Source organism: Humulus lupulus, chromosome 4 (genome assembly GCF_963169125.1).
Source record: "Humulus lupulus chromosome 4, drHumLupu1.1, whole genome shotgun sequence".
NCBI lineage: Eukaryota > Viridiplantae > Streptophyta > Magnoliopsida > Rosales > Cannabaceae > Humulus > Humulus lupulus.
Window position 1 is genome coordinate 115,822,342 of NC_084796.1, and position 15,637 is coordinate 115,837,978.

Sequence of the window (15,637 nt, forward strand, 5' to 3'; positions counted from 1 at the left end):
TTATTCACCTTTTGTGGTAAAATTGATGACTTTGTTGGAAGCTTTAAGATGGTGTTATCGAGAGGACATTTGAATCCATTCCTTGGAAAGCAACTGTTGAAATGTAGTTCATGCTATCTGTAACGCTCTGGATAGCCAAGACTGCTACACTGTGTACTTATAAAGGTGCAAGACTTGCTAATCAAGTCACTAATTTGAAAACGTGTCATTAAACATGTAAGAACTAGAGTTAAAAAGGGTATTGGTCTTAAAAGACTCATTTTATATAATTAAACTGTTATATACACAGGATCCCAAAAGAAACAGAGTTAAAAGTAAGTTTACAGACTCCCAAAGGTACATGAGTAATCATTAGCCATACTAAGGCAAAATAGACAGTCTTTGGGTCTCGCGTCCCTGCCTAAATCTCAACCGTGGCGGCTGAGCAACTGGTCGTGTACATTCCACTCGCTGAGCTCTCCAATCTAGGCTGATCCAGCTTACCCTTGCCTTTACCTGCATCACGTAGCACCCGTGAGCCAAGGCCCAGCAAGAAAACATCATATACGACACAATCAATGATATTAGACATTTAATTCATCAAGCATGAACTCTCATCAAATAACTCACAATAGACATTCAACACATATACTCAAATTTAGAATACAATCAATCATTTATATCACTCATGTCCTCTGTTATATACAATCAATGATACCAGATTTTGATCAAATAATTTTTTAATATAATTAAAATATCCTCATGTGTTTTTATTAAATATTGAATTTTAAATGTAAAAATTAAGTAAAAATAAATATTAACTAAAAATTATATATTTTGATTTTAAAATAAAAATAATTACAAAATTTTTTAATTAATTAAATCAAAATTCAACAAACTCATAACATAAATTGCATTAACATAAAATCTTAATAAACCCACAATACAACACAGATAAATAAATAATTATATCTAACACAAATTAATGATTATTTGTGTTCATCAACATACTGAAACAAACTCAATATATTATACCCAAAAATCACAAAAACACTAACCAATAACGAGTTATATTAATCAATACTCAACATATTCTTCTACCACACTTAATACAATCAACAATCATCCATTTTTATCCACGCACTTAACTCAATAATCAACACAGATTAATACCTACCGAAATACCTATAATTTCTTTCTTTTTTAAAAAAAAAAAAAATTAAATCTAAAAAAATGAAACCAGCATTGGGGTTACTCACTTGTCATCACCAACCTTGAAAACTCTCTCCTTCTCGTCATTTGGAATCCATAAAAATTTCAAAACCTTTGCTCGCAGTTGTCGTCCTTGCCTCCGATGTCTCGTACTTCGTTCGCTGAAGTCTAAAGTTCCTTGCCTCTCCTCTGCCAAGCTCAAATTTTCCCATGCGCTCCAAGCTCAAAATCTCACTAGATCCCTTCATCACAACTCAGATCTGCCAAAATCCCAAGCCTCTTATACGAACCCATCTAAGATTAGCCAAAGTTCCAAGCCACTGAAGTTCTGTAGCTATGCGAAATCGGCGTCGAAGCTCTGGGATCTACACCCACGCCGAAGCTCTGAGATCTACACTGATGCTGAAGTCGTCGAAGTTCTGCACCCATACCCATTTTGCCCATCATCAGTGGAAAAGGAGACCCACACTCGACCCAAGCAGGTAGAAGAACAAGAAGAAAAGTCGATAAACTGCTGGAAAAAAATTAGATTTTAGTTTAAAATTATGTATAGTTTTAGTTTTTCATTTAATTAATTAAGTTTAAGATAAATATTATGTTTTATAATTTTAATTGAGTTTCTATTTTTTATTTTAAATTAAATATTATATTTTTTTAAATTTAGTTTTATTTTTAATATTTAAAACTAATTTAATATAACTTTAAATTAAATATTTCATTTTTAGTTTTATTATATTATTTAATTAACTAATTCATAAAATCAGGAGTATTTTGTTTATATTGAAAAATATTTTGATCAAAATCTGTTTTAGGATATTAATTTGATTCGTTTTGCAAAATATGAAGTCTGATTTGTCGTTTAACAAAATACAGGGACCAATCGAATATTCTGAAAAAACACACGATCAAATTGATATTTTCCCTTAAAATAACCAACCTAATAATTAATTACTAAACCTAGCTATAATTAATTAGATAGAGTAATAATAATATTATGAGAATTTACTCATTTGGTAATAATAATAAGGGAATTTACTTATTATTAGTAATAATAATTAATAATAATAAGATAATTTACTTATTTGGTATCTTGTGTTTTTGTAAAGTAATGTTTTTATACTTTTTTCTTCAATAATGATCATATGGTAATGTGTATTTTAAAATCATACATATTTGGTATTCTAAACTTAGATTAATAAATAAAATTTTATTAATATGATCAAACTGTCATTAATTATATGTAATTAAGTAATTAAATTTGAGTTTGGAACTCATATAATTGAGAGTAGTTTCATTAAATTGGTAAAATTTTATTAATTAAATTTGAGTTTAGAGTACAAAATATATACAATTTTAAAATATAAACCACTAAATAAACACTATAATAAATATAATAAATAAGGTAACAAAATCACACTTCACAAAAATACAAAATAACAAATGATTACCTACCTACTAATAATAATAATAATAATTTCTTTCATTTGAGTGGGTTTAGTTTTTTTTTTTTAAATATGAACACATGTTACAAGTAGTATATATTATAGAACAAAACATGATAATGAATGTCAATTCTAATTATAATTCTCAACCCAACTATGCCCGCGAGGAATACCCATAGGCAAGGAGTGACGACGCAACCTCATGAGCAAGAGGTGTGAAAACTAAAGCAACACTACCACCTTGGGCGAAATCAATATGTATGATAATATATAAAAATTGGGCTTGGGGTCATCCTGGCTTGGCTTTGATGAAGAAGGCCGAGTCCCGAGTGGGTCTAGTTAATAAATGGTTGGAGAAAAAGAAATATCAGTTAAAAGAAATATAAGAAATAATAAAAGAGACAGAAAAATATGACAAATTTTGTCTACGCCGTACAATTACATCAGAACCCGAAACAGTAAAAAGTAAGGAAGAATGAATAAATTAAATAAGAAAGCGGAGTGACTAAGAAAATAAAGTGTGTGGTGAGGAAGAGGACAAAAAATAATTAAAATTTAAAACAAAAAAACCCAATTGAACCAATCAAAACTCGACAACGTTTTAGACGAAACCATCGTGGTTTTACAATACCAGCTATCTAATACCACACTCTTTTTGAACTTTTTTCCATAAATATATAAACATAAAATTCTGCATAATATAACAGAACCAAGCTTCCCCACACCATATATACACGGAAACACACATTCACTCTCTATATCTCTCTCTCTTCTTTCCAAGAAGACGACTGAAAAGTCGTCTCTCTTTCTTTCTTACTTAAGAAATTTTCTCGGAAAATCCAGCTGAATATTACTTAGTCAGGAGAAAAGGTACAAATATAGTAGGAGTGTGTGCGTGCGTATCTATCTATCTATATATATATATACATCATGGGGAGAGGAAGAGTGGAGATGAAGAGGATCGAGAATAAGATCAACAGACAAGTGACATTCTCGAAGCGTCGTTCTGGGTTGTTGAAGAAGGCACATGAGATCTCTGTGCTTTGCGATGCCGAAGTCGCCTTGCTCGTCTTCTCCACTAAAGGAAAACTCTCTGAGTACTCCACTAATTCCAGGTTAGTAACTACTAATTCATTATTATATTTCTTTCGTCTCTCTTATTTCATTTTCTCAAAATTCTTGCTAGTTTCGCTTATGTTCATGCCTCATTTGTATTTGGTATTTCATGTTTATTGTTTCCTTTCAGTCTTTATTTTTATAAAATAATTTCTTATTTGCGAAATGTCCGTGTTTGTTATTCTTTGAATTTGCCTTATGTTTATTTTTGTTATTTCATTATTTTCACGCTATTTGGTAATTAGTTCATTTCATGCCCTCATAAATATATATAATTCTTATTGTCGTGGAATTATCTTATCGAAAAATTTGCACTAATATTATTCTATAAATTCTATTTAGTATCCATATTTCGTCCTCAATGAAAAAAAATCTACTGTTAGATGTATATTGATTTTTTTCCGTTATTTTTTTTTGGATGAAAAAATAAATTGGTCTCACTTTGTGCATATCAATATTTGATATATGTAAAAAATATATGTATTAAATTTATGAGGTTTAATCAAAGGCTATTTTGTACTTTTTTTATTCTTTCATCTTTTTTGTGTTTTCAATTATAAATTTCATGCATAAATAGCACTTTATAATTTTGGATTATATACACTCAGAAAGAAGAGTACTAAAAATCCATTATAGATTAATTTAGATATGTGTATAAATATAAATATATACAGATAAATTCATAAGGTACATAGTCGTACAAAATTTGAAACGTTTTGTATGTAATGAGTACAGTAAAAGATTGTTAAGAGTACTTTAACATATATAGTATGTGGTATGATATAGTCCTTTAATTATTGTATTTGTCTCGTTTAAGTAATTTTGTACATGTTGATCTTGACAAGTAATTTATACAAAATTGTACAATTATAAATGTATATAAAAATTATACATAACTAATATTTGTATCACTTGAACATCATTACTTTCGTGCCCTATTCCATTATTCTATAGTTATAAGATTTTTGTTTTATAGTTTAATTATAATCATTGGATATATATAACATGTATTAGCCACAAATATGATAAGTCTAGTATATAATGACATTAATTTTTTACTTGAGGTACTAAAAGTAACGTTCACACATTTGATGGAAATATATTATTATAATGCACAATATCAAATATTTAATAATGGCAATTATTATTTTCTTCTGCTTTATATCTTCACCAAGTAATCATTTCAACGCAATATTATGGCCACTTTTATCATATTTTATCGTTTTCTTTGTACTTCATATGCATATATACGAGTTTTAATATTTTTAATGTGCATCACGATAGTTTTTTTGGGGCTATTATCATAGTTTTCAAACTCTTAAACTATTTTAAGAGTGTTTTGGTGATTCTTTTAAAAATTATTCTTAGAATGTAAGATTCTCAATTCACTTAAAAAAATAGTTTTATGTGTGTTGATAACTTGCACAGTATTTTTGGTTAAAAAAAAACTTTCATATTTTTTGTGTTATGACTGTCCTATTTGATGTTTAATTGAAAATAAAAATAACTCTTTATTCTTTTCCTAGAAAATTTCTTCCTTTTTTTTTAAAGATTCTAATTATTATTTTCATTTATGATATTTCGCCAGGTTATTTGTTGTTGCAAGAGTCCTAACTATTTTTTGCTTTTAGTTTTTTTCATTATTTTCTTATTATAGAAATAAATAAATGATTGTTTGATATAGAATAATATTTAATCGCAAAAATGATTTTAAGTGAATATTTGCATATTTTGATGATAGTATAATATTCAAATTGAGAAAATAAAATTTTTTTTTGTCGGGGCAAAATAAAATGTTAAAATCATCTTATTTTGGGAATTTTTATTTCTTAAAATAAAATGTAGAAAAGTAATTCAAACGTTGGATTTTTTTTTATTTTCTTCTCATATTTAAAACACAAGTGAAAATTGTGGCAAACATCAATCATAAGTAAAACTGATATTTTTTTTTTGGCAATTGCTTAGTTCAGTTTGCAGTTTATTAATTAGGGTATGACAATCATTAATAAAAGTATTCAAATATTTCTTTGACATTTCCTGGGCTTTAATAGCTAGAAGTTCTCCTCTACAGAATATGTACATACATATATATAGTTGTGTGTACTCCCAAATTGGTTCTCTTGAATTTTTTTTAATAAGATAAGTTTGTTTTACGAAATAATTAATTAGCATTTGCTAAAGCACCTTTAGAACCTTTTAGCATTTTTAATAATTAATATATGAGTAATGATGGAGAAGTCTTTTTACCCACATTATTTGTGGATGCAATGATGTGTTAATGTTATTATCAACTCATTACAAGTTACATGGCGCCACTTTTAAAAATATTGCCGTATCATTCTGTTTATAAATAATGTGTAAAAAAAATGTGTCAATTATCACTCTTAATATGTTATTAGAATGTTCATATGTTACTTATTCATACCTCTTTTTGTTTATCTATCTAATGCGCAATTAGCAATAATTGAAGGATCTGTCCTGTTTTTTTATGTGTATATCTTTCGAGTTCTTGTTTGTTTTTACAATGTTAAGATTTATAGTATTCAATCTTAAACCTAATTGATAATTAGTCTTATAAATGTATTAATGTTCTAATACTACGTGCATGAGACCCTCTTGTAGATATAATTAAAACAAGAGCATTATTATTAAGTTGCATGGTGCCTTAATTGTTTCGTAGATAGTGATAGAATCCATTACAATGTACCTAAGCTCTGATAAACTACATGTTTTAATCCCAACAACGAATTTTATGTGCACAAAGGTTATTCATGTTACATGAAAAATGTGTTTTGTCTTTTTATTCAAGTGTGTGCACTATAAGTGCTTGAGGTTATAGTTGGAGGTAGTGATCACAAAAAAAATCTATTAGATAATGAGAAATACTTACGATGGGAATCTAATTTACTTGCACGTTTGCAAAAAGGAGAAAGCTTAAGAAAATTGCTACCAAATAAGAGCGATAGTTTTGAATTAAAATTTTACTGATGAATATATATTTTTTTAAACCGTTGATAGATAGATATTGACCCTCAAACTTAGGAGTTGAAAATTCGTGTTAGTAATGACTTTAACTTGTTTGATTTAGAATCGAGAGTGAAGATATCGATGGGATAATTGAATATGGTTGGAGAAAATCTATATGAGATAACATTGAATAGTTAATTAACTAGTTCTGACAAATAACCTTTTATATAGATAGCAAATCACAAACCAAAGCTAATTCTAACAGTCAAAATCAAATTGTTGCTGATCGATATATCAAATAATCCTAGTAATGAAATGATAGTAAATCCGAAATAGATGTCTTTCCCATCCAAACTTTTTGTATCATGTTCAAAATGAATAGAAGATTTATTTGTTTGGGTACTTTATGGTGCATGTATTATTTATTCATTTATATATCTTTCAAAAAGAATGATTTTCCACTTTTTTTTCTCTTCACTTTTTCTTAATTAATTAATTGTTTTTAATTATATATTTGTTATAAATTTACATAAATATCTTTATTAGTTATTTAACAATAAAATTATATTTGTTTACCTACACTTTTAACGCATAAATATAAAATAAATTATAAATGTTAATTTTTTCAATAAATATTTTAATTTGTTTTACAAACAAGAAAGTCAAATGTATTATAGTAATTTACTAGTTTTTTATGAGGTAATTTTTTTTTTAATTTTAAAATTATTTGTTCTTATTTTGTGTTTAAGAGAATAAAAATTAAATTTTATAATTGATTTTTCTTTTAAATATGAAGATGTCTTAATTTTGTTTTCTTAAATTTATTTATAAAAGGATAATTTTGTACCAAGTTAAAATTAATAAGGGGTGTGAAAAGAAAATTTTCAATTTTTAAATTTTGTGAGGGGTGTAATTAGAAATGGGTGGGAGAAAAAAAGTGGATACCGATAGGGGCACCCTATAGAAAAATAGATATTCTACTCCGTGTATGTAGCATTATACTAAATCCAAGACGTCTCTATATGAGTGATGACGATGGGTAGAGTTCAGATACGGTATGTCTTTCCTACAGGTATTATAGGGATACCTAAGTTATATATCATAATCAAATTTAAAAATTAAAGAAAATATCAATAAAAAAAATATTAGTGACATGAATTTATATGTGTATGATGTATATCAATATGGGGTACTGATATGATTTATACGTGTATATTTTATAACCTTTAAGTTTTATGTATAGTGTAATAAAATTTAGGTGATTAAGTACTTATTTTTCAAAATAATTATACATTTTCTTAATAGAAATATGTAAATGTATGTTTTACTGTCTATATAAACTTAGATATTTAATTATTAAAATATATATGCTAGGGTAGTTGGGTAATATAGGATCGGGTGAATTCATTTATGCATTGGATATCAAAGATAATTACACCATTATCCTTATTAGCTAGATTGGTATTACCTTATCCTAAACCCGCAAATAAACCGGTATTACCTTATCCAATTTTCTAGATTGGATACTTTTTAACTTTACATGTGAGAATAATATCATTTATATAGACACCACCCAAGTTATAAAGAGTTACGTACCTACTCAAATCAAAACATTCTATAGCTAAGTTCCTTTTATTATCTCAATGTTTGGTGTTTTCTAGACATTAAATCTTAACATAGTTATTTATTTTTTCAGATAATTGTTTATCTTTTGAGTATAACTCTACTGTTTGTCCACCTTCTAACAACGTAAACCTTTTGGGATGGATTAGTAGTCTAACAAAGTATTATAGCAGGATTTGCAACTCTCTAACTTGTCATGTGGCCCACCTTCTAGTAGCTTAAATATTTTGAATGTCCAAGTTATATATTAGAAAACTCTCCTAGAAAGCAGTGCTGGCTGAGCAGTAGTAAATAAGAGAACATATGATCTGTGAATTTCAAACTCTCTTTTTTATGGGCTTAAATTCGAGTTTAGGAACTGTGAGTATATTCATTATTCATGTATGCTTAGATCATTCGTTCATGACAGCATGGAGAGGATCCTGGAACGGTATGAAAGATATTCATATGCAGAGAGGCAGCTTCTTTCAAATGATCCTGAACAAACTGTAAGTCATCACACTCCTGAAAAAAACCAAAAATTCAAGAAAACTTTCACTTTTTTTTTTTCTCTTTATTGGAAAAATACACGAGTATATATATAAGAATGAATCAATCTCATCTCCATGCGTGGCTTATGATAATTTATTGATTTGGGGCTCAATAAGTACAATAACTAACAACATATATATATACGGATTTGTTTAGGGAAGCTGGACTCTGGAACATGCAAAGCTCAAGGCTAGGATGGATGTTTTGCAAAGAAACCAGAAGTAAAATCTTAAGCACATTTAAGATCAATCATTGTTTTAATTATGTAAATATATATATATATATATACAAATTGTGTGAAAAAAAAATAATACCAAATGAATCATCTTTACTGTGCAATCTTTTGCAGGCATTTCATGGGTGAAGAATTGGACTCCCTAAGTATGAAGGAGCTTCAAAATCTGGAGCAACAACTTGATTCTGCACTCAAGCACGTAAGGTCGAGAAAGGTAATAATGAACTGCTAAATATTACTTCTGGGATTTCGATTAAACCATTGATTATTTTTGTTGGTACTAACTGAGAATCTTTCATTTGCTTTCAGAACCAGCTCATGTATGAATCCATTTCAGAGCTCCAGAAAAAGGTACCCGCCTTAATATATAACTTCCAATTGTAATTAATTAGATTAACAAGTCGAAGGTAACAATTCTGGAATGAGTTATAAATAATTTTTATTGCTTGTATACCATGATAGGATAAGGCATTGCAGGAGCAAAATAACATTCTGACAAAGAAGGTGAACTTTTTCTCTGATCTTATGTAGAACGATACGACCTGTATATATATATATATACATATAATTCTATATTTGAGTCTAATTTGTAGTTAATAATGTATTGCCAAATACCAGATAAAGGAGAAAGAGAAAGAAAAAGCTCAACAGGCGCTGTTGGAACAGCAGCAGGTCAATCATGATGTGGAATCATCTTCCAATATCCTTCTACCACAGTCGATGCAAACCTTGGATATTGGGTAATTAATTAATCTCTCTCCTTACATGAATCTCTATACTTTGTTCAACCTTCGAATAAATAAAGTTTAAAAACTACAACCAAATATCATCACACAAACACTATATCAATTTCAAAATTCATATAATCATAGGCATGCAGTGTAATTGATCTAACTAGAATTTGCAAGGACATAAAATTGCATGCTCTTTAACACTTAATTATTTCTAGGCCTAGGGATGAGAAAATTGTAAAACTAACTTCTTTAATTTTAGTTCAATCACATATTGCCTCGTCAATAATGGATTGAAATTGAAGGAACTCACTTGATGAATCTAATAGAGATTATTATGCTTATTTTAGATTCTTCGAATTAGACTTCTAGTTGACTTGGGATATATTATACATGGCTTCCTAATTGACTTTTCAGATTTGTCTATAAAACTGCTCATGATCACTTTCTTAAGAATTTTGCACGTCTCCTGTCTAATAACACTATGAGATTCGTTAATTTTTTCCACTTTCACTTCTTTTTTCTTATTAGTTTATTATCTAAATCAATACGTAGTTTGAAATTAATTAATAATCTATCTTATCATCAGATCTTACCCCTAGCAATATATATATAAGTTTTTTTATTGTATTAAGTCATATAATTGTGAAATTAATTACTAAAATATTTATGTTTTTCAAAATATTTTTATTGTCAAACTATCTAGTTCTTAATAATTTTGTTAAACCGTCGTAAATTTTAAATTAAATAATATAAAATAATAAGAAATCGAACGAGTTACTTATTGAATACAGATGGGCACAAATTAAATGGTCATCAAAGTCTAGCTTCGAGCATATATATATATATATATGTATAAGTAGATATGTAAATAAATATATTTATATATTATATATTAATATTATAGCTGATGATAAGGGTAAACAAGGAAGATCAAAATATGTACATATAATACTGCAGTGTGTCGAATTACCCGGGCAGAGGTGATAATGGAGACGGGGAGGACGAAGCACGTGAAGATCAAAATCGAGGCATTAATAGCCACCTGCCTTCATGGATGCTCAGCAACCACAATGGATAAAAGGAAGGACATACTATAGAGTAACTTCATTATCAATCATCTTCAGTTCATCTATGACTATGCATATTGATTTAGTCATACATTTAAATTTATATAATTGTGTAGATATATATTACACACACTCACACAAGCTTTAGTTTCTATATATATATGGATATTATATATATTTACATACGTGACTAGTTATATATAAATATGATCGTTTATAGCTGAAACTACTCTAAATGTCAGGTGTACTCCTCGAACTTCAATCGGAAAACTCAAGGCAGATACAACTGTACGACGTGCTTCCAGCATGGTGTTCGTGTTTTTTAATTTTCTTTTTGGGACGTACGCTATAAAACAAAATAACTCTTTTGCATGTATGTACAATACACTACTGGTACGTGGATGAACTGAGCTCCTCGATCACTATATAGACTGGTAAACTAAGTTTGTACGACAACTCTTTATATATATACATAGCTTACCATGCTTGTTAGCTAGTAGTATATATGTATGTGTTGAAACAGTACTAGTCGTACGCTTTTTTTGTTGTATAAACTTTTCATCGATACTACTGGATCGTGTATATATGCTCTACTTTGTTGCTCCTTATTCCTGTTTTCTTGTAAATTTTTTAGAGCTGTGGTTTTTTGTTTCTTTCTTTTTTTTGTTAGTTCGCTATATGGGGTTTTTTGTTCTGAGTGGAAGTTCTGACAGATTTTGGACTGTTGAAATGCTAGTGCTTCGTAAATATATGTAGTTATTGCAATTAATATTCGCAGCAGATCTAGATATAGGTTGATTCTTTTGGTTATTTGAACTAATTATGGTGCATATATATGATGCTTAGTTAAAATAGAAACTTGGGTTACTGAAGAACTTTCTTTTGGCTCAAGTTTCAACATTTATATTCATTTGTCAAAGTACGTGATGATAAATGGGTTTCGCTAATTTTGTCTCATCTGATTTAGGCCCGTGATTTTCTCAAGTAATTTGTCTTGTTTAATGTTGGCCATATTTTTACTAAAATAAATCATTGTCAAACAAGAGCATCTTAATTTGGTATACCAGTAAAAAAAACTTGCCAAAAAATAGATGTATTTAATATTTATGTGTGGATTTATTTATTACTTGTTAAGCAAACCATCTAAAACTAGTTATTTCCCAAATATTGACATGAATTTCCGATAGCAAAATATTAGTAAGTTGACTAGTAACTCAAAAACTAACGGCGAATTCTTCGGTGCATCCCCTAAAATGGGACACACCAGTGCACCTTTGGTATTTTTGGCTTGGGAAGTATTATCGGGAAATTTATTTTTTATGATCGTGTACATTGTAGTTATATAGAATATCTGTAAATTTTTAGAAATTATAAATAATTTACAGTGCCGAAAATTAGGTTCAAAACAAGTTGATGTACGCGTGACTAATATTTTTATGTGTGTGGAATGTAACATGTTTGAACCTTATTTTTGGTATGGTAAATTATTCGAAATTTTCTAAAATTTTGCAGGATGCTTTAAATAACTACAATGTACAGTCTTAAAAAAGAAATTCTCCAAAAATACTTTCCGAGCCAAAAACACCAGGGGTGCACTTGTATGACCCTTGTAGGGGTGCATATGAGAATTTGTCAAAACTAATTACAGTGCAAATATATTTTATGGGCAAAATCTCGTGTGCATCCCCCATAAAGGGGCACACCGGTGCACCCCTATGGTGTTTTTGACTCGGGAAGTATTTTCGGTAAATTTATTTTTTATGACCATGTACATTGTAGTTATTTAGAGTATCCTGCAAATTTTCAGAAAATTCTAAATAATTTAAAGTGCCGAAAACTATGTTCAAATATGTTACCTTCTACGCGCATAAAAAAATTAGTCACGCGTGCAACAATTTGTTTTGAACCTATTTTTCAACACTGCAAATTATTCGAAATTTTCTAAAAATTTATAAAATACTCTAAATAATTACAATGTACACGGTCATAAAAAATGAAATTCACCCAAATTACTTCCCAAGCCAAAAACACTATAGGTGCACCAGATAATTCGCCTATTTTACATACTTTATTCGCTGATATCTATTTTGAATTCTCAATCTGTCATATTAATAAATTTATGACATTTTTAAAAAATATTTAAATAAAAATAATAAAGTTAGAAAGTTAATTTAATAATTATTAATTTTAAATAATTTGTCATGTATTCACTAGTTTCATATAATCCAAAATATCAAAATTAGACAAAACATCATAACTGACGTAATATAATATAATGCAACTAATTTATTTTTCATATTGGTACAGTTTAATTGGACGAAATTTGTTTGTGTTCTATTTTGGGTTTAAAAGGTTTCCAATTTTTTTATCACTTAAGTCTCTTAATTTATTAAATGTGTATGGAATAATTTCTTTTAGTTAGAAAACTGTTTATAAATGTCACACTTGAGCCTAGGCTGTCACAAATATGTAATATCTATAACATTGGTAGTCAAAGGTACCTTTCACTATTGTTGGAAAATAATATTTATAAATGATCATTTAATTTATATTATATAATATCATAATTATAAGTCCAAAAGTAATAGAATAACACTCATATAATTATATATAAAAATATTAGTGATAAAAAGAAGATCATTATAAAAATACCGGGTAATGGAGACATGCAGATTGTGAGGTGCTAATTCAGAAGTTTAGGCTGAAGATTCAGAATTGGGCTAGTAGGCATCTCTCCTTTGCTGACCGGATTCAACTTATAAACTCTATTTTACTTGGGCTTCGAAACTATTGGATGACAATATTTGTGTTGCTCCAAAGTATAGTCAAGGAAATTGAAAGAATTTGTAGAGGTTTTCTGTGGGACATTTCTGGGCAGAGGAGTAAATTACACATCCCTTCTTGGCAAAATGTTTGCCTCCCTAAAGCTTATGGTGGCTTGGAATTTAAAGAAGGGGAAATTTGGAACCGGGCTGTTCTAGCAAAGTATGTTTGGGCTTTATCTTCCAAACCTGATTTGCTTTGGGTTAAGTGGATTCATTCCATTTATGTGAAAGGAAACAACTTTTGGAACTATGATTTGAAAGGAGATTGTAGCTGGTACTGGCGGAAACTTTGTCATCTCAAGAGTTATTTCAGTTCTGCTGCTATTTTAACTGCTGGTGTGCAGAGGAAATTTCAGACTTCGAGACTTTATAATAGCCTTCTAATTCAGCAAAGAGTTGAGTATTCTAGGACTGTTTGGAGCAAAATTATCCTTCATAAACACAGGTTTATGCTATGGCAGGTGGTCAACTCACAGTTGCTAACAAGGGACAATCTAAATAGGCTGCATATTCCTTTGAATTCACTGTTATGCCCGGTTTGTGAGTGCTATCAGGAAAGTCATACTCACCTGTATTTTGATTGTAGTTTTTCCTCTCGGCTGGTAGACAATATCTTTAAGTGGCTGGGGTTTGCAGCTTGGCCTCTGGATTTCAATTGCTGGATGGTTTGGCTGACAAGGGCTCGGAGTGGAACTAAGTCTAATATTGTTAATATGGTGTTTGCTGCTGTCATTTACAGTATATGGATCAACAGAAATAGATGCCTTTATGATGGTTACTCCTCACCTGTTTTGTCTCTTGTTCAGAAAATTAAATATACAACTAAATATAGACTTTACTTAGTGTCCAATAGACATAACTCGGCTCAAGACCAAATGTATATTCGATATCTTCTTTGTAATTAGTGGCTGGTCTGTTTTGTTTTAGGCAGGTTCCCTGCTTGTATCTGAGTTTTGGTTGTAATCCGTTTGGTTCATTTGTTCAATGAAGCTCTTTAATTCTTCTTGATCAAAAAAAAAAAAAAAGAAGATCATTTATCATTATATATAGAACAATAATATCCCACATTATACATAGAACAATAATATCTTACAATTATGTAATCACCATCTTAAATTTATAAGTAATAAAACAACAAATAAGACTTAGCATCCATCATTCTTCCTTGCTAACTATTAGATAGTTAATTAAGAAATACAGACCGTAAACGAGTGCAAGGAAGAAGAAGAAGAACAACAGAGTCCCGAATAAAGGGAAGGAGAAGATGGACTTGAAAACTCCAAAGAGGAAGCATCCGAGGTCCTCCAGTGGCAAAACAAGGGGGTGGTCGAGGAAAATACCAAAACTATCTACTCCTCAGTCCATCATATATAAAATCAGTGAAGAGATTGATGATTCTATCAAAGTAATGGAATTTCAAGAATTCTTACGAGAATTACGCAAGAGGGACGACGACAATGAGGAGGCAGATGACTCAACTATCTCAGAATATACACCGTAGGTACTTGATAACAAGAATGAAAGTGTGGATGTACAAGAAGAGCATGATTTTCAGTTTGGGGCTTCAAAGACTGGCCTGAAAAAAGTCTCAAAGGACACTATGAAAGCCATGGTCTGGAACTGTCGGGGCCTCCGCCAAAGCCCAACAATTCGCGAACTGGCGGATTTAGTAAGGAGCTATCAACCCGAATTATTTGTTCTTTCAGAAACAAGAATTGCAAAATATCATTTTATTTGACATTTGAGTGAGCTTCATTACTATTGTTGTGTCTATATTGAACTAGTAGGTTTGTCCAGGGGATTTGAATTGTGTTGGAGAAAAGAAGTCAATGTGGATATATCCTATGTTGATAAGAATGTTATTATAGGGTCCATTGCATCTGACCCAAAAGAGTTCAATTGGACT

General features: G+C 29.5%; 1 protein-coding gene and 1 long non-coding RNA gene across 3 annotated transcripts; one reads left to right on the top strand and one right to left on the bottom strand.

Moving 5' to 3' along the window:
• Positions 1 to 224: 224 nt before the first annotated feature.
• Positions 225 to 1,867, bottom strand: LOC133830741 (uncharacterized). The gene is made up of 2 exons (XR_009892194.1): positions 1,239 to 1,867; positions 225 to 495 (listed from the first exon to the last, which is right to left on the bottom strand). It is a non-coding gene; the product is annotated as an uncharacterized LOC133830741 (long non-coding RNA).
• Positions 1,868 to 3,341: 1,474 nt separating this feature from the next.
• LOC133830742 (truncated transcription factor CAULIFLOWER A-like) lies at positions 3,342 to 11,514 on the top strand. 2 transcript variants are annotated; one of them, XM_062260790.1, is made up of 9 exons: positions 3,342 to 3,748; positions 8,731 to 8,827; positions 9,027 to 9,091; positions 9,220 to 9,319; positions 9,415 to 9,456; positions 9,568 to 9,609; positions 9,724 to 9,845; positions 10,797 to 10,937; positions 11,149 to 11,514. In XM_062260790.1, exons 1-8 carry the CDS (start codon positions 3,564 to 3,566, stop codon positions 10,915 to 10,917), a joined length of 774 nt encoding a protein of 257 aa, XP_062116774.1. In that variant the 5' UTR covers positions 3,342 to 3,563; the 3' UTR covers positions 10,918 to 10,937; positions 11,149 to 11,514. The 2 variants fall into 2 exon arrangements, with proteins under 2 accessions (XP_062116774.1, XP_062116775.1); XM_062260791.1 differs by having other exon boundaries at positions 3,343 to 3,748; positions 8,749 to 8,827.
• Positions 11,515 to 15,637: the final 4,123 nt, after the last annotated feature.

Excerpts from the sequence above, each read along its gene's own strand:
- LOC133830742 (XM_062260790.1), top strand. The coding sequence starts at position 3,564 with ATGGGGAGAGGAAGAGTGGAGATGAAGAGGATCGAGAATAAGATCAAC. Across the intron at positions 3,749-8,730 it reads GAGTACTCCACTAATTCCAG|ATCATTCGTTCATGACAGCA; the intron begins GTTAGTAACTAC and ends ATGTATGCTTAG. Across the intron at positions 9,320-9,414 it reads AGCACGTAAGGTCGAGAAAG|AACCAGCTCATGTATGAATC; the intron begins GTAATAATGAAC and ends ATTTGCTTTCAG.